The 18,812-nt window shown below is 33.9% G+C and overlaps 3 protein-coding genes and 1 non-coding gene across 4 annotated transcripts; 3 read left to right on the forward strand and 1 right to left on the reverse strand.

Annotated features, from left to right (window-relative positions):
• The first annotated feature begins 192 nt into the window (after positions 1-192).
• On the forward strand, positions 193-296 carry MIR9765 (microRNA MIR9765). Its single transcript, NR_126819.1, has one exon. It is a non-coding gene; the product is annotated as a microRNA MIR9765 (primary transcript).
• Positions 297-1,089: 793 nt separating this feature from the next.
• On the forward strand, positions 1,090-5,953 carry LOC100788789 (tetratricopeptide repeat protein 4 homolog). Its single transcript, XM_003537070.5, has 8 exons — positions 1,090-1,336; positions 1,424-1,636; positions 1,722-1,913; positions 2,016-2,216; positions 2,313-2,390; positions 3,074-3,203; positions 5,344-5,430; positions 5,506-5,953. The coding sequence occupies exons 1-8, from the start codon at positions 1,232-1,234 to the stop codon at positions 5,580-5,582; spliced, it is 1,083 nt and encodes a 360-aa protein (XP_003537118.1). The 5' UTR covers positions 1,090-1,231; the 3' UTR covers positions 5,583-5,953.
• Positions 5,954-7,334: 1,381 nt separating this feature from the next.
• LOC100793008 (alcohol dehydrogenase class-3) lies at positions 7,335-11,198 on the reverse strand. The gene is made up of 9 exons (XM_003537075.5): positions 11,022-11,198; positions 10,773-10,909; positions 10,493-10,539; positions 9,895-10,220; positions 9,117-9,199; positions 8,948-9,023; positions 8,180-8,337; positions 7,748-7,909; positions 7,335-7,645 (listed from the first exon to the last, which is right to left on the reverse strand). The coding sequence occupies exons 1-9, from the start codon at positions 11,056-11,058 to the stop codon at positions 7,529-7,531; spliced, it is 1,143 nt and encodes a 380-aa protein (XP_003537123.1). The 5' UTR covers positions 11,059-11,198; the 3' UTR covers positions 7,335-7,528.
• Positions 11,199-11,856: 658 nt separating this feature from the next.
• On the forward strand, positions 11,857-16,812 carry LOC100790019 (3-oxoacyl-[acyl-carrier-protein] synthase, mitochondrial). Its single transcript, XM_041006312.1, has 14 exons — positions 11,857-12,129; positions 12,269-12,498; positions 13,028-13,135; positions 13,220-13,291; positions 13,450-13,536; positions 14,039-14,190; positions 14,260-14,340; positions 14,466-14,499; positions 14,614-14,680; positions 14,768-14,844; positions 15,534-15,594; positions 15,718-15,800; positions 15,966-16,037; positions 16,190-16,812. The coding sequence occupies exons 1-14, from the start codon at positions 12,021-12,023 to the stop codon at positions 16,358-16,360; spliced, it is 1,404 nt and encodes a 467-aa protein (XP_040862246.1). The 5' UTR covers positions 11,857-12,020; the 3' UTR covers positions 16,361-16,812.
• The last annotated feature ends 2,000 nt before the right edge of the window (positions 16,813-18,812 follow it).

Raw genomic sequence — 18,812 nt, forward strand, 5'->3', positions numbered from 1 at the left:
ATAAATGCCAAAACAGCAGGTGTGCACTCCATAAATATCAAGCACCATCTCTCAAGTGGGGCACATCATTGTCATGCAATTGATAAAACTGAGTTGTGGAAAATTCAGAGAAAAAAATTTCAAGCTGGGCTAGAGTTCCCCATTACCAGCTTCAACTAATTTTGGTACTTCACTCAGACCAGGACATCTCCTTCCAGGTGTTATTAACTTGTCTTCAAATTCTGTATTACCTTGCAGCGGATTGAGATGCTGGATTCGGTAATACAGAATTCGGAGACAACTTAATAACAACTGGATGAAGTACCAAGAAATTGCAATGGGTCATATGATGTTTACTCACAGCCGAGCTCTCAACTGGGCAGCAAAAGTTGTATCACCAATCTGTTTGGTTGCAGTTAGAATTGTTACGGCACACATTCTAATGCAAATTCAACATATAAAAGTAAAAGGAAAGGAAAATAATGATTCTGATCCTTTGACAAAATTACTTATATCTCAAAAGTACTTTTGCACTGCAAATTCAAACATGCTCTTAGCCAATACTCTGGCTTCTTCTGAAACATTAGTCCCTAGTTTTGGGTTGATTTAACATCTTGTTTTGTTTCCCAATTTTGTTTTTTTAGAATTCTAATACATAATTGTGCATTTTTCAGCAATTATATATTGTTATTGTTGAAGTTTTCTTCAATTATATAATATCTTTAGATACAGTGGAGTAATTAAGAATATTTCTCAATATAATATTAATAATTTTTTTTAGACAATACTTATAATTGAGAACATTAATGCTATTTTTTTAGTAGAATTTGCTTTGAAAAAATATAGTCATCTCTTCAAAGAGCTGCATAAAATGATCATTTGTCAAAAGTTGTAAAATAATAAATGAGGATATTTAAATATAAATTTATATAGATTAATAAATATTTTTCAATATATGTGTAAAAATATTAAGAATGGAGGGAGTAGTCAAACAAAAACTTACTAGATTACAAAGGTTTCTCCATCACCTCTCTCTCTCTCTCTCTCTCTCTCTCTCTCTCTCTCTCTCTCTATATATATATATATATATATATATATATATATATATATGATATTTTGACTACATACTACATAGTCCATGGTAACATAGTAACACATAGTTTCAGGTGGGTTCTAAAACAAAAGAAAAACCGAGAAAGAGTTCTAAGCTTTGTCTGTGACTGGTGAGAGCCAGTAGCGAAAGAAAGTGAAGATGGCGCTATGGATGGAAAAGGGTTCAGAGCCATTAACCGAAAGCGAAAAAGCAGACCTTGAAGCCATTGCTGCACTCAAAGAGTCTGCTGCTTTTGAATTCAAGGTATATTAATGCTCTGTGAATACTAAAAAAAACAATCTTTTTCTCTCTTTGGCTTTTGATTTCACTTCACCCACCCTTCAAATTCAGGAAAAGGGTAACCAATATGTGAAGATGGGTAAGAAGCATTACTCTGATGCCATTGATTGCTACACAAGGGCAATTGATCAGAAAGCCTTGAGTGACTCTGAGACCTCTATTCTTTTTGCAAATAGAGCACATGTGAATTTGCTTCTAGGGAATCTTAGACGTGCTCTCACAGATTCTAATGAGGCCCTCAAGTTGTGCCCTTCAAATATTAAGGTATTTGTGTTTGAGGTTTTTTGGTTGTTTATTGTAATTATAATTGCTTGGTTTGATGTTTAAAAGTGATGCCAACTGTGATTAGGCAATTTATAGAGCTTCCAAGGCTTCTCTTTCGCTAGATATGTTGGCTGAAGCTAGAGAGTATTGCTTGAAGGGTCTTCAGTTTGATCCCAATAATGAGGACTTGAAGAAGCTTGACCGGCTGATAGGTCTCAAGATATCAGAGAAGGAGAAGCACGAGGCTGAATTCTCCAAGGCCGTTGCGGAGACAAAGGTATGGAGTTTTGTTTGAACTGTTTTGTTATGTGTTTGATTTGATATCTGTTTTGGTTGTATGGTGGTTGATGTCCTTGTTTATTAAACGAAAACTATGCAGGAACTTGCGTCTGTGATAGAACATAGAGGCTTGAAGATTGGAAAGGCAATGTATCGGGAACTTATTGGATTACGGAAACCTGTGTTGGATAAAAGTAATATCCTTCACTGGCCCGTTGTTCTTCTGTATGCAGAGGTTATGTCCAGCGACTTCATTGAGGATTTCTGTGAGACTGACATGTTTTCGGTTCACCTTGATATGATATCCTTTTCTGTGAAGTGGTTTATGGTATATGGGTTGTATGTAAGTTAGTTTTTATGAATATGAATGTGTTATGTACAGCCTTAGCTATCAAACGTATTTGCAGAAGATCAGCCGTTGTCATGGGATGTTGAAACCAACTACAAACGTGAATTTGTTGAATTATACTATGAGGTAAGCTATCTTTGAAATACCTTTGTAGTTTGACACTTTGACTTTGCTTGCTTTCCTGAAATGTAATGTGATCACATTTTGTTATTGAAAGACATGTAAATGGTAATGTTGAGTTTCACACGGGGCAAGGCAATATCAGTTGTATACTTCAACTGTGTACAGTTCATCTTTAGTTTCTCTTACTTGAGGATGTGGTACTGTCCAGCTGAGCATGCCAAGAGTTATGGTGTCAGCAATTGGGGATTTTTGGCAGACAAAAGAAATTGTGATTATTTACGTAAATGCTCAAAGTTTGTGTGCTGGATCTAAAATCATATCAAATGTTGCTTCAGTTTGCACATATTGATCTCAAAATTATCTACTGGTTTGATTGGTGATCAAAATTGAATGGGAAAATTGTAAATGAAAGCAAAAATCGGCTTCAGATACCACTTAAGTAGATAATTGGAGTTGTCATAATCCTAATCTTTTAATTCATTTTGACTCTTTGCTGAGTAGTTATCACCACATTCCACTTTTTCTTTTATAAACATTTTATGTATTACTAACTTGGACTGCTTAGATGATATTTACAACATCAATTTTTGGCAGCATAGTTCTTATTGACGTATTTTGTATCAAATGTATGGCTATTTATTCTTTAAAAGCATTTTTTTTCTCACCCTTGGTCTTTGTTTTATCAGGCTGGTTCTGGAGTTAGTCTATCAAAGGAAAAACTTATTCATTGTCTATTAGAGGGAACTGCAGCTGCTCACAGGGAAGGTGTTGGTGATGAAGAGAAAGACACAATTGAGGATTATAAGCAACACACGGGTTAGTTACTTCTGAAGTTTAAGTATTATAACCTGAGCAATCAGGAGGATATAAACAATGGGGAAAGCATGTGTTGCTCTAATTTATGGTGAACCATTTTTTATGACGTAAGATAAAACTTTTCGAACTTGTCTAATCCTTACAATTAAACCTCATAAGGTGTTAGTTTTGGATAATAAAGAAATATTTCATAGTTGTTTTGAGTTCAAACTGGTTTTTAGATTATTTGAATTTGATACTTGGCTTGTCTTAAATTTGATTTTGTGTAGTTTAATATCTTTGGTAAATTGCAGTAAATCCCTTTTAAAGTTCAGATAAATTACAGAAAAGAAAAGGCAACAATGAAGAAACTTCCATTTCAAATAAAACTAGTTAGTTTAAGACCAATGTTTTAATGGATTTTTTTTAAAAATTGTTTCTATTAAGATATTGATCAAATAAGAACTTGTTCAATTTTAAGTGATTATAAAACTCATAACATTTTAAAAAATAGCCCCATCATACTTGCAAGGCAAATGCCTCCATAATGTACTTCATAAACTTCTTTTGTTTTGCCAAATTTATGTCTTGTATTTGACTTATCTAGAGTAAGGATTCATTTTTCCGAGTAAAGCGAGGTGTTCTAACTATTGATTAAAAAATCAACTATTTAAATTATGATTAAATATATGCACATGTATAATGAATTATGTACATGTTTAAATCTTAACCATTGATTTTTCAATCAACGACTATAATTCCTCACTTTACTCTCTAAAGTGAATCTCTCATTAGCTAAATCCTTTGGTCTTGTAGCCAACCATGTAACTTGGGTAGGAGCTGTATTCTTGGATTGATTAAATAATTCTTGAATGATATTGTCATGATACAACCATCCTAAAAGCATGAAGATGCGTGAATGATTTTTATATTACTTTGGTCACACTCCCTCACATAAGGGTCCTTTAGGATTGAAGTGTGGATAATGCACAGACCCATCTACCTTGTGCTGAAATTCAACCTTCTGTTAGAAGAATGAGGATATCAAGGATAAACAAACTCTAAATTGCTAGTGCTTGGTCATAAATGCTTAGATATCATGCTACAAACCAACTATTCCAAAAACTTAAGCTGTTAGGTGAAGTCAATGGTTTTATATGACTTCTCTAATAGATATCTCAAACCATGTTGATGTTAAGTAATTAGTTCTATTTTCCAGTAATAGCAGTTTTTTCTGAAAAATGATGCAGTGCTTCTGTGCTTGTATGAAGTCATTTATGTTGAAATGATGAATCTTAGTGCTTAAAGAAAGTTATATTAGTTTTGAATTAATATCATGTCTTACATGTATTCATACTACATATTCATGGTTTTTGTTTACACTTTACACGTACTCCCTTTCTTTGCTATTGGTTTATATGAAAATATGTCAGTGCAGATACATTCCTGATTTATGCTTGTCTCCCTCATGTGAATTCAGCCATTTAGTTTCTCCTTTCTAGTTATGGGATCAAGTAAAAGAGAATCTATACATTGTCATTCTGATTTTTCTAACAAAATAGAATAAGGGATTGATAATGCTTGGATTTGAGTTTGAAATTTTTAGTGAAAAGCTGTGAACATAATTATGCTCTTTCCCTCTAATATAGGCCATACTCAAAGTTTTATGTTGATCCAAAATTATTTATTATACTCCATTGGCACATGAGTTTAACAGAATATATAATCAATTATAAGAAAATATAAACTATTTGATTACATCGTTTTTGTTGTTTGGTTTTTTCAAAATTTAACATGCAAGATCAACATGATAAATAGCTGCAAAGCTGTAATTTAATAGTTGGATCGATAAAATTACAATTTATAAAATGTTAATGGATGGTTACTGTCAAGTATGTGAAGTCTTAAACCAGTATGTCTGGCTTTTGCGTGTACTTTGTCTAAGGAATAGAGACTTCTAATCTGAAGGTTTCTTCTCTAGTCTATATCCTTTGATCATGTGTGGGTTTTGCTGTAGCTAGGATGTTCTTACACTGGTAGTGCACCCTTTGAACTTGCATTTGTTTGGAGGTTTTTGACAAGTTCAAGTGATGCTGCTATGTCTTGGTCTCTCTGTGCCTTAACACAAAAACTTATATGATGTGGTTGTCTATGTTCACAGGTCCCCCTAAATGGATCAAAGTGAACGAAAGGAGAACACTCCACGATGTTCTCAAAGAGCCTAATTTCATCATTCCTGGGATCCCAGGTAAAATATAGTCCTGAAAATATACTGGCTTTTTTGGTTTGTTTAGAATTTCCTTTGATTATGATGTCTTTGCAGTCTTCTATGTTGTTTCAAAGCAATCCAGCTTTTATGGCAAGTTCAAAGCTGGGAAGTGGGCACCTCCAAGTATATGAGGGAAGCAACATGTAGCTGATGTCCAAACAGACATGTTTTGCAATAACTAGATTCAAGAGTTAATGTCTCAACCTGGAAGTCTTGAAGATTGCCCTGAGTTCTTCCAACTTTTTGCACTTCCTTTTAAATTAGAGTTACCTGCTAATTGCAGTTGTTTGGTGAGTGAAAGATTTCAGGCAGCTCCTAGTGTGTGCCAATGATAGTGTTAGAATACGAGGAACCTCCTTTCAATGGGTCTAATTCTTTTGCTCTCTTGTAACCTAGTGAACAAAGTCTAATTTGATTTAGCTTGTGATTTTTTGGTACATGTATAATTTGATAGGTTTTGTTCTAGACTTTTATCAAGCTCTAGGTGCATAATGTTTTTCAATCTTCAATACGTAGAATGTCCTATTTACTTTTTCACGTAGACACACCCTTGGCAAGGGATAATTGGTGCATTCTAGTTTCCAAACGTTTTCTTTATAAATATACCTTGTTACAATCATTTGCACGCTACCTCTTTTCAGTCTTATGATTTTTTGTACAGGGAATAAATTAAAAATGAAAAAAAACAATAATAGGGGTTAATTTAGCAGCAAGAGATGGATTATATGTAGGAGTTATTCAGGTCAGAATAATTAATTAAAAAATGATAACAGCTATAAATGATTAAATCTTATTTGAATAATTGAAAATAAAAAAACAAATGTAAGGATCTTTTTAAGCAATCGTGTGATTACTAAGTTTTAATTGTTATATTTCGAACTGTAAAAAAAAATGGTATATTTCGGAATCAAACTTTTAGAAGTCTAATTACATATTGTAAAATTAAACTTCCGGAAGTGTATTTGTATGTATTCTGGAATTAAACTTTCAAAATTTTAATTTATGAATATACAAATAAATTTAGTTCCAAAAATATGGGCGATGGATTGCTGTTGGAAGGACTTCAGTGACCACAATTCTTGCTGGTTGCTTTGCTGCTCTGACACCACACTTTGGGAGATGTTTTGGTGCTAACACTGCAGTAAGGTGGACCCTAAGGGGTGTGCAAAACACCTGCTTTGAACTGAACCTGAATCGAACCAGTTTGGAGTTGAACTGGTCACATTGAAACAAACTGAATTGGTTTTCAAAACAAGTTCGGTTTGAACCAATTTTTTTTCTAAACGAATTCGATTAACCAAGCTGATTTTCTTCTAACTCAGTTTTTCTCTCTAAAAGAAGTAGTTTGAAAACCAATTCAGAATTGGTTCGGTTCTTAGGCTTATTTGAAATCAGTTCAGAACTAGTTCAACTCATTTGATTATGAACTAATTCTTTAAAATTAGTTTGGTTTCGAATCGGCTTTTGCACATCCTTAGTGCCTTGGGCTGCAATTGTATAGTGTGTGGATTTTGTGTTCTTTGGGGGCTCATTGGATGTAATATGCTAGTTGAGATTCCAGAAGTTCAACAATGATGATCCTTAGGACTTTGGAGGCTGCACAACTTAACGTGCTCAATTGCTCATGTTATTCATATTTTAGTGATTATCACAAATCATCGCGTTAGTATGATTTTTGAGGTAGTTCTATAATTATTATAAAAATTAATGAAGTTATCATATATATAATAGTTTAGAATTAGTTAATAGTGTAAAATTATTTTAAAGTGTGAAATACATAATATATTTTCTCTTATTATACTGTTAATCAAGACAGCTGGAGTGGTGCGCAATTGATGGAGAGCAAATGGTTATTCAGTATTGACATTTGACAAGTAAAAGGATAACAAAAGTCAAAACTCAAATCGATTGCAAAAGGCATTCTCATCACTTGTTTCATGCTAAAGTAACTTAGGAATACAACGTTCATATTATTATAAAGGCATGACGTGATGAATTATAGACACTAACGATTTATTTTACTTCAACCACTACCATAAGAGGGAAAAGCAAAGGCTAAACTAACTAGACTACCACCTCATACATTCATTGCAAGCACACAACGGAGACATCCTCCTTCATGCATGAGGTCAAATGCCTTATTGATCTCCGCAAGACTCAAACTGTGGGTAATGTACTCATCAACCTTGATTTCCTGCAAAATCAGTGAACCATATATATTCATATAATGCTCATAACTATTCATAACCATGCATTTCCACTTTCCAACTACAACATTCAAGTTCAAAACTTTTACCTTCTTCAAGTACTTGTCTACAAGCCAAGGCACCTGAGAGCGGCTCTTGAAGCCACCAAAGGCTGTTCCTTTCCATACACGCCCGGTCACCAATTGGAAAGGTCGAGTACATATTTCCTGCCCTGATGCTGCAACACCCACAATAACTGATGTCCCCCAGCCCTGCAATTTTTTGAAACAAAAAAATATATTATTTATTTTGTTTTTGTCTAGACGGTTGGAATCGGATAGGATCACTATGGATTGCAAAACTCTTCCTGTGAGTATTTAAAGCAGTTGCAAACTTAGGACTCCAACTCAAGACCTCTAGTTATACTAAAACAAACCCATATTAGTTGATCTACGGGCTCAGTGATACCATGGTATAGTGTATGATATGAGAAGTTGAGCCAACAATGAGGTAGGCATTAGCAGGCAAGCAGCAACACTCACCTTATGGCAGCACTCCAAGGCAGACCTCATCACCAAGACATTTCCAATGCACTCAAAACTATAATCAACCCCACCATCTGTGAGTTCAACTATGACCTGCTGAACTGGTTTCTCATGTTCATTTGGATTAATGAACTCGGTGACTCCAAAGTTCTTTGCTGAAAAGTAAAGTAAGACCAGTAAATAAAAGAAATGTACTAATTACATGAAGGCTTTAGCATTTTATGTCCATCCCTAAATCAAAAAAACTGAATAAAACCAAAGCTGAAAGCAAACAGCAACAAAAAGTAGCACATAATATAAATAGACCGAGTTCTTAGGCCTATAGCAGTTAAAACTAACGAACCCTAGGCTATCTGAAGGTATGGAGGAGGGTCATTTTACACAGCCTTATCCTTGCATATGCAAAGGGGCCATTTTCGGATTTGAACCCATGACCAACTGGTCACCAAGGCACGATTTTACTGCTGTGTCAGGACCGAAACAACAAATCGATAAAATACAAATACAAACCGAAAGAGCAAAGATATTGGGATCATATTATAGCTATATTATTCCACTTGTGAATGAAATTATTCAAAAATGGAATCATCTTTATCAGATAGCATAGTAAAAATTTTGGTTATTGTATGGTGCACTGTAGCTGATAGTCAATACACTGAATTTGGAAAAGCATTCGTCAAAACATAGTACAGATACATGACAGCAGATCACTACACAGCATTAAAGGCATACTGTCAAAGTTCTGTCAACAAGCTTATGGTGTACCTCTTTCAAACCTATTGCTATCAATATCTATGCCAATAATCCGTGATGCACCAACAGCTTTTGCACCCTCTGCAACCTGTAAGTGTAAATTTTGAGTCATAACTCATATTGGAAGCCACAAGACCAGGCAAAAATGCAAAAGTTTACTACTGTCATTTTAGAAACTCACAGCAAGCCCAACAGTTCCAAGGCCAAAAATAGCAACAATTGACCCGGGTTCCACTTTTGCTGTGTTCCAGACAGCTCCAAGGCCTAAAAAGACAGTTAAAACAGTAATTGAATTGGGCATAAGATATTAACAAAATAACTGCCATAAAAATACACCATCCAATTCTTGTACACCATATTGCTTAGATAGAAGAAAGAAAAAAGAGTAAGAAATAAAAATGAAAACCACATTGTCTTCAATTTGTTTCATTCATTAACAAACTGAAAATAGGGGGATAGAGAATAAGGATAGAAACATTGTTTTGAGAACTCAAACAAAATGGATGCATCATACATGGTTAACCGAAACTTATATATTCATCCCATAATCTCTCTCCTCAAAATTTTTATTCAACAATACAACAAATACCCTCCATTACCTAGCTAAACCACTTAAATACATCCAAAGTTCATATTTAGAAAATTAAGCGAGAAGAAGTATTTCATAGCACGGTTTCGTCAAAAGGTATATAAGGGGCTATTCTATTTCTAGCCAGCAAGTTGAGTTAAATTTGTCACCCTGGTAAGAAAAAAATATTTAATCAGCAGCATTTAAGAAGTTTCTCATGACCACACTATGCTTTCCCACAGGCAAATGGAACACCATTGTCCACTGGCATTTCATGACTTGCTTACAGGCTATGAACAGTGACAAAATGATGCAAAGAAGGGATAAGCACTTTATACTTAACATGCAATGTCTCAATACAATTTTCATATTACAAAAGGACATAACTTACCAGTTGGAACACCACATCCAAGGAGACAAACTTTGTCCAAAGGAGCTTTGGGATCGATCTTAGCTACACTAACATCATGAACGACAGTGTATTGACTAAATGTGGAGGTTCCCATAAAATGATAGAGGGGTTTTCCATTAACAGAGAAACGACTCTTGCGGTCACTCAGCATGACCCCTACTCCAGTGGCGGCTCGAACTTTGCCACACAGATTGGTTTTGCCTGATTTGCAAAACTTGCACTCTCCACACTCAGCCTGGTAACAAGGGATGACATGATCACCTGGCTGAACTGCAGTAACTCCTTCTCCTACACTTTCCACAATCCTGTTCCAAAAACATAAACTCACATCAACAATCAAGTGTGCCAAAGTAAATGCTTTTATCATATACTTCAAAACTCATTCTATTTTTTTAATGTCAAATGTTGGTGGTTGGTTTGTTAGTGGAAGATTTAGTCTAACAAAAGTAATTAGTCTCTCATAATGTGACAAATCTCCTTCCACGTTTAATATCTGGAACAAGTTTAACTTCCAAGGAGAATACACGTGGAAAACAAAAAAAAAACGTATTTTTTTTAATCCATATATTATACGCACCCCGCAGCCTCATGACCAAGTATACATGGGAAAAGACCTTCTGGATCCTGCAAAAGCAATTCAAGATAAATTCATATTAGAAAAGCCTCCATGCATGAATCAAACATATCTTGCAGTGCATAAACCAACGTAGATACCCAAAAGAAAAAAGATCATTTTTTTATCCTAAATTGTCGACCTAGTATTATACCCAGAAACAGAAAACACTAATCAAATCAAAAGAGAAAAAACTCTGATATGAAATCAAAAGATGGGTAGGTATGAATGTAATGTAATGTACCTTGCCGCTCCAAGTGTAAGCATCGGTGTGACAGAGAGCAGTGTAGAGAATTTGGATACGGACCTCTCCATTCTGCGGCGGCGCCACCTGAACGTCCTCGATGGACAATGGCTTGTTGGGTTCCCAGGCCACCGCGGCTTCACCATGAAAACGGTACGTTTCAGTGATTCACGTGTAAATGATAATAACAAAGAGAGAGAGAGAGAAGATAGGCTTTGATAGTGAATAGAGAGAAGAGAGAAAGAGAACCTTTGCATGTAATGACTTGTCCTTGAGTAGTAGCCATCGAGAAGGAATGAAATGGAATAATGGTTACAGCAGTGAAACCAGAATACCAACAAAATGGAATTCAGATTCAATGAAACACACAAGCCATCGTGACTATCGCCGTCTTTGGTACGAGGTATCAGATTGTGTGGTCATATTATACGAGGTATATATCAGAATTTTGCTTAAGATTTTTGTTTTTTTGCTGAATTAGAATTTTGCTTTTAGATTATCATAAAAAAAGAATTTTGCTTATAAGATACACTTTTTTGTTGACTTTTATATATATATATATTTTAAAATCATATAATCATAATTTGTAATTAAATTATAATTATATTAAGTACGTTAAACTCTTATTATTTTTTAGTTGTCGAATATTTTCAATTTTTTATTCACTAAACTTTTTATATTGATCAACGTTCCTATTTTTTTGTTCTTACTTTTTGACCGTCAACTTCCTTAATTTTTTCTTAACTATTTTTTTTTCTAGTATTAAAATATAATATATACTAATCGGTGTATTAAGAATACTAGTTAAAGAAAAAAAATATTAAAATACATACAAATACGTTTTTCTATGATTTTTAAATGTAGTTCCCATGATTTTCAATAAAAGAATTTTCTTTTAATTTTTTAACCAGTAACCTAAACTCTTAAAATATTTATTTTATATAATTAAAAAAATTAAAAATTAAATATAACTTTGGTGACTTTATTTTGTCAAATACGTAATTTTGAAATTCGCAAAAAGTTTAAGAAAAAAAACACAATTAATAAAAAAAGAGAGAGAAGTTAGCCACTGCAGGGGTCGTAGGTTAAAGATACTGAACATCACCAACCAAACCGGAAGAAAACAAAGGGACCCTTAATACGCACCGTTTTGTTCATATTCCTCTCAGCCCCATTGAAAGTAGAAAGGAATCAAGGATTGGGGAATTCTACTTTCAGATTCTTCTTCTTACTTCTTAGTATATATCTATGCCAACAATGCGCGCCAGAAAACTCTTCAATTCCTTTTACCGAACCATTTCCTCTTCAACTTTCCCACCTCCTCCCGTTGTTTCTTCCCGAAGAGTAGTTGTCACTGGTAACTGCTTACTCCTAACTAATTCTCTTTCTCTTACTTCACTGCACATATATCTATTATTCATTTTGAAAATATAAGGTGGGTTGGATGGGTAAGCGAAAAGGAAATGTATTATTCATTTCATTTGATGGTCTTTTAGGGTTAGGCATGGTGACGCCACTTGGTTGTGGAGTGGACACAACCTGGAAGCGCCTCGTCGATGGGGAATGTGGGGTGAGGGCTTTGTCTCTGGAAGACCTCAAGATGAATTCTTTTGACAAGGAAACTCAGTTGAGTACGTTTGATCAGTTGACATCCAAGGTTGCTGCTCTTGTTCCTACAGGAACCCATCTCGGCGAATTCGACGACCAAATCTGGCTTAATTCTAAGGTATTTTAACTACTATTGTTGTTGTTGTTGTTTGCTACATTGGCACATGACATTTACATTTTTATATTCTTGCAACGCAGCAGCAATTGGTGTTATGTTAAATAAGTTAAGTGAAATAGAATTATAAATTGTCAAGAGCTCATGAAGGCTGTCGTGCATCACTGTCAAAAAAATTCAAGGGCTAATATCAACTATTATATATTCTAGATAACTTGAAGCAACTGTAATGTTAGTGCTGGAGTTTTAATATAAATTTGTGTGTTGAAGATACAACTGTATATATGTACACAGTCAAAGAAAACTTGCTAACATGAAAAGTAACCCATGGTTGCTTGCTCTCTTTAAATGAGAAGGAGAAAACTTGCTAACATGAAATCAGTAACCCACTAACCTTTAGCTAAGTGTTGTGTAGTTTCTTCTGCTTTTTAATGTTGTCTTCTGGCATTGCTTTGCTTTTACTTGCATATGTTGGATCTGGATTTCTATTATGCTTATTGATGTCATTGTAGTTTTGTGACATTTCCCTTAGGACCATCGATCAATAGCAAGGTTTATAGCATATGCACTATGTGCTGTTGATGAAGCTCTCAAGGATTCTAATTGGTTTCCCATTGAACAAGAAGATAAGGAAAGAACGGTATGCATTTTTTTTAATGGGTAATAAGTCATTTTTTGACAACTATTCCCTTGTGACTTGTATTATAACTTCAAAAACTATCAGGGGGTGTCTATTGGTGGGGGAACTGGAAGCGTTAGTGACATCTTAGATTCTGCACAACTGATCTGTGAGAAGGTCAGTTTGTTGAAACTCACTGGTATTGAAGAACTTTGATGATCTTTCCCTGTTTAAGATTTTTTCCCAAGTGCTTTTAGTTATGACAGAAAAATGATTTGGTAATTTAAATAAACTATACTGTATTTGATGTTTAATTTTTTCTTCCCTGAATACAGCGCCTTCGTCGCCTTAGTCCATTTTTTATCCCGCGGATATTGATCAACATGGCATCAGGTCATGTGAGCATAAAATATGGGTTCCAGGTGAAGACACGACTTTCAACTGGCTGATATTTTATACTACAAATATGAATGAGCTCCTAGCGTCCTTCAGCTGCTGTAGTGCTAGACAGGCAACTGCATTTTCATTTACTAATATATAAATATATATATAAACATGGATTTCAAGATGAAAATTATTTTTTTATTGCAGAATGAATTGGCCTCCCATAGAACAGATGTAGGGAATATATCTTCTTGCTTCCTTGTTTCTTTAACTTATAATAATTTCCAACATCATAATCCAATGAGAAATAACAACCTTCTGAAACAGAGCTTTCCTTCATGTTAATTTGGATACGAGTAATTATATGTCCTGGTAGAAAAATTATAAGTTTATAACATATATCAACAAAATTATCAGAAAAATAATATAGTATAGCTATTGTTGTTGCAGAGCTATTAGAATATCACTTTATGCTATGATCTTTGTAATCATTAATAATCCTGAGCATGTCAAGCACGTGTTTCCTATTCTGGAATATAGGGACCAAATCATGCTGCAGTCACTGCCTGTGCCACTGGTTCACATTCTATTGGTGATGCAATGAGAATGATTCAATTTGGGGATGCAGATGTTATGGTAGCTGGAGGCACAGAGTCCAGCATTGATGCATTATCAATTGCAGGATTCTGCAGGTAAATTATGACCAATGCCTTGCATCCTTTTTCCCTCTGATATTTATATCTGATACTGGAGACTTGCAGGTCTCGAGCTTTGACAACAAAATATAATTCAAGCCCACAGGAAGCATCACGGCCATTTGATAGTGGTCGAGATGGGTTTGTGTGAGTATAATAACATTGTAGATTTGTCTCTCATTATAATAATGTGTTTGTTGTCTGACCACAAATTATTGGTTTTCATGGTTTGTTTGTCTTGCTGCTTACATCAAAGTTATACTTTTACTCAGGATAGGTGAAGGTTCTGGAGTCTTGGTCTTGGAGGTTGGTTGTTAAGAAATTTATTGTGCATCTATCATCTATCCCTACAATTCCTCTTGACCTACTTTATTTATAATATTTGATCTTTGTTATTTATTTGTTTCTCCTATCTTTTAGGAATTTGAGCATGCAAAAAACCGAGGAGCCAAAATCTATGCAGAGGTCCGTGGCTATGGGATGTCAGGTAGTTTGTCTAATTGCAGGATATGTAGGATTTTCTTCTAGCCTTAGTTTATATTTGGTTGACTTATTTCATGTGGATTTTGACTAGGTGATGCATATCATATTACTCAACCTCCTAGTGATGGGAGAGGAGCCATTTTGGCCATGACTCGTGCTTTAAGACAGGTGTCCTATATCTTCCTGTAATGATTTGTATTTTTCATGCATCATTAACGGTTTTCTGTTGGCTGAGCTGCCTACTTTTGGTTTGAGCATGACCTGATGGTGTGACCTGCCATTCTTTGTCTATTTTTTTTCTCTCTCCAATGTTTTTTTTACATATTATATCATATAAATGTACAGACATATGTATGAGTAATTACCCACAGTTTAGGTCAAGTATGAGTAATTACCCGTAAAAAATTGCAGGTATGGGTACATGTATGGGTCTTAAGAACGAGTAATTTTTTTAAATGAAGTTTGGGGATGGATACTATAGTAGTACCCTTACCTTGCCCAAATCCAAACCCAAACTCTACCAATTGCCCTCCCTAAATGAGATCTATCAAGTTCGGGGAATGGAAGCTTCTGCTATGTTACAGTGATAAGATGGCCAAGCCATTATTAGTATCAGTGTTGATTAGATGTTAGCTAAGCTTGAAAGTGAAATGAGATTATCCTGTTAAAGGGTAGATACTTCAGTGCTTTTAGCATTTATTATTTGAGACTGTTCTAGATGCTTATTTAGCAGAAATTAAGTCTTAATAATTATAAGTTAAATTCTTGTGCCATATTGTATTTTTTTTTACTCTTGCATTAGGCTTTGCCATAGTCTAGATGATCATTTTAAATGATTGCTTTTTCATGACATGCAGTCAGGTTTTCATCCTTCTGAAGTGGATTACATAAATGCACATGCTACATCTACACCTTTGGGCAAGTGAAGTGGACCTTTACTGATTCCAGCAATTTAAGCTTGAATATTATTATTTTTGAATATTTCATCTCTGCGAGTTTGTGCTATTGTCATAAATTGTCTCACCCGTATCCTTTATATAGGCGATGCAATAGAAGCTAATGCTATCAAAACCATGTTCTCTGACCGTGCAAGCTCGTCTGCTTTAGCCCTCTCCTCCACAAAGGTAAAGCAAGCTTTATGACCAACAAATTATATACTTATCTGATTGAGCATATAATCCAAGTGTTGGTTGCTTCTTAGATGTTAGCTCTCACCTATGTTAGATGCCATTTAGTTTTGATTTTATTTGGATGGGGAGAACAGTGATTAACTGTAGCAATTTTTTCAGGGTGCTATTGGTCATCTCCTAGGCGCTGCTGGAGCTGTTGAAGCAATTTTTGCAGTTTTGGCAATACGGCATGTAAGCAGTTTTTATTTATATATTTTGCCCACTTGCTTCAACTTGTAGGGAAGCATTTTTGCACATAATACTGTAGCTTTTGTGCTTAATCTAAGAGCCAGGCCTGTATGCTTAATATAATAAAATGGTTTCTGTGATGCTTGTTGTAACAGGGTATTGCTCCATTAACTCTTAATTTAACTAAGCCAGATCCTGTGTTCGGTGATGGTTTCATGCCATTGTCTGCTTCAGAAGAAATGCCAATTAGAGTTGCCATGTCAAACTCTTTTGGTTTCGGAGGCACAAATGCGTCCCTACTTTTTGCTCAAACAGGTTCGGACTGAATTGACTGTTGCATCTCATTCTATTGGCATTATTTAACAAGAGCTGATTGTGCCATGGTGAGGAGAGTTTATTTCATGCCATTGTCTGCTTCAGAAGAAATGCCAATTAGAGTTGCCATGTCAAACTCTTTTGGTTTCGGAGGCACAAATGCGTCCCTACTTTTTTGCTCAAACAGGTTCGGACTGAATTGACTGTTGCATCTCATTCTATTGGCATTATTTAACAAGAGCTGATTGTGCCATGGTGAGGAGAGTTTAATTGCCTGAAGTTCTTGGCAGCGTACATGTGCTTGAAGTTTATGCTTTGCCATGTACATTTTGATGCTGCTGTTACTTTTGCTCATTAGTTTTTGAATGCTATTAGCTCTTAACTATTTGGAACACAACGTTGTTAAAAACTTTGAATGCCATTCATAAAACGTTGAATCCAACTTCAAACTTATGTTTAAAAACTTTTATCTTGAAAACAAAATTTATAGTAAAACTTGGAATGCAATTTTTAATCCAATATAAGTAATTATTAGATTATTTTCATTTTTATGTTTTTAATATGATATTTGATACTCTTGGTGGATCACTAGTGAATTTGGTTTGCGGTGGACCAGTTTTTTTAATTGTTTTAATAATAACTTTTGCTGTTTTTTATTTTTAATTTTACACGTAAGCACAATTAAAATTTAAAAATATGAAATGATGTCATTGTCCTCCCTAAAAGATAAAAAATAATCGAAACTCCCTAAAAGCAAATTACGTTTCTTGTGTCATTGGAAAACAAAACCACCAAAAATCCCTAAATAGGAAATCGTGATTCTCGCATGATTTGATTTTTGTGATGGCCATTGCGATTAACGTGTTTTTCAAGGGAGGAACGTTTTAGATGCTGTGGATTTGTTCTACAAAATAGAGGGGCTTGATGTTTCGTATGTGATTTATTGGTTATTGGAAAAGTCTAGGTTTGGTTTAGCTTTAAAAATTGTTTAAGAGTTATTGGTGGTGTTGGCGGCGACGATCTTTGCCTTCTTTGATTTGTACTTGTTAACTATGTTGTTATGGTTTTTGCACTGAATATTAGTCTTAGATGATCTTCGCCTTCGTGTAATCCTTTTTTTGCTCACCACCTCCTTCCTTCCAATGCTTCTGCTTCAAATATCCCCTGCTCAGCTCTAAATACATTGCCCCCCATGCGTTAATCAACACCACCGTTGCAGAGAAAGAGAGAGAGAATCGTAAAAAAGTTGACAAAGTGCTTACATTTAGGGAAAGAAGTACAAAAAGTAAAATTCACATGATTTAGAAAGTTGTTTGATTTCATTGAGAGAAAGAAAAAATAATTTTTTTTTTTCATCTATGCGAATCAATGACAAATATTAGGAGGTTTATAACAATTCATATGTTTTATTCAATTAATTGAATTAGATTCTTCGGTAATTTTTTTAATATAATAGAAAAATTAAAGGAAAGGAAGAAATAAAATAGTTATACCACTCACCTAATATGATATTCTAAAATAGAAAAACAAAAATGTATAATCCTCATCTAATAAAACGGACAAGGAAAATAAAATAAAAAATAATTTCTAGTTTACTTTCAATCCTTCCAAAGGGAAGAATAGAGTAATGTGAAGAAGAAAAAAAAAACTCTTCCTTTCCACTCATAAGTTCATACCCGTAAAAGGGAAGGATAATTTCTTTTCTTTGTGGAGAAATTACCAGTCAAATAAAAGCTGATGGGAGTTGTAAAATAATGTTCCCAAAATATTCTTCCTTGTATAATAAAAAATATGTTTTTATTGAGTGAGAGGAGTGTGAAAAAATACACAACAAAAACCGTTGAGTACTCTATACAACACAAATGAATTTTCATTGTATATTTTTTGCACCCTCTCTTACTCAATGAAAATATGTTTTGATTTTGTTATTTTTTTTCTAAAAAAGATGTTATTAATTGTAAAAAGGTTAACTTTTTTTATTATTCTTGAATTAATTATGATATAAATCATGTTAATAACGACACTCATTATCTCATTATCTTTTTTAGCAGTAATAAAATTAATTACAATATAATAACTTTTTAATTTAAATATAAATTAATAATGACATAGATTACTCTTTTTAATTATAATTGAATTAATTATGATACAAATTAGTATAAAAAATTATTTGGATATAAAATTAATAAGAGTAATTCATATGATAATTACTTCGATTACTTTTGAAATGGTTACTTTTATCTAATTAATTAAAAAATATAATCTATACGATACCAACTCCTATTAAAAAATAATAATTTATATCATAATTAATTTAATTACTTAAAAATAACATATTTAATTAATTAAAAAAATTATAAAAAATTAGCACAAAAAATGATTTTTCATTGAGCAAGTTATCTAATGGAATCACATTTCCATTATATATTTAACCATGAAATCATATTATCGTTATACAAGAGA

Source organism: Glycine max, chromosome 10 (assembly GCF_000004515.6).
Source record: "Glycine max cultivar Williams 82 chromosome 10, Glycine_max_v4.0, whole genome shotgun sequence".
Classification (NCBI taxonomy): domain Eukaryota; kingdom Viridiplantae; phylum Streptophyta; class Magnoliopsida; order Fabales; family Fabaceae; genus Glycine; species Glycine max.

Coding starts and splice junctions, on each gene's coding strand:
- LOC100788789 (XM_003537070.5), top strand. CDS start 1,232: ATGGCGCTATGGATGGAAAAGGGTTCAGAGCCATTAACCGAAAGCGAA. Junction 1,337..1,423: donor CTGCTGCTTTTGAATTCAAG/GTATATTAATGC, acceptor CTTCAAATTCAG/GAAAAGGGTAACCAATATGT. Junction 3,204..5,343: donor GGATTATAAGCAACACACGG/GTTAGTTACTTC, acceptor CTATGTTCACAG/GTCCCCCTAAATGGATCAAA.
- LOC100793008 (XM_003537075.5), bottom strand. CDS start 11,058: ATGGCTACTACTCAAGGACAAGTCATTACATGCAAAG. Junction 10,910..11,021: donor ACAAGTCATTACATGCAAAG/GTTCTCTTTCTC, acceptor TTCATGGTGAAG/CCGCGGTGGCCTGGGAACCC. Junction 8,338..8,947: donor TAGCAATAGGTTTGAAAGAG/GTACACCATAAG, acceptor TTTACTTTTCAG/CAAAGAACTTTGGAGTCACC.
- LOC100790019 (XM_041006312.1), top strand. CDS start 12,021: ATGCCAACAATGCGCGCCAGAAAACTCTTCAATTCCTTTTACCGAACC. Junction 12,130..12,268: donor CCGAAGAGTAGTTGTCACTG/GTAACTGCTTAC, acceptor ATGGTCTTTTAG/GGTTAGGCATGGTGACGCCA. Junction 16,038..16,189: donor CAGTTTTGGCAATACGGCAT/GTAAGCAGTTTT, acceptor TTGTTGTAACAG/GGTATTGCTCCATTAACTCT.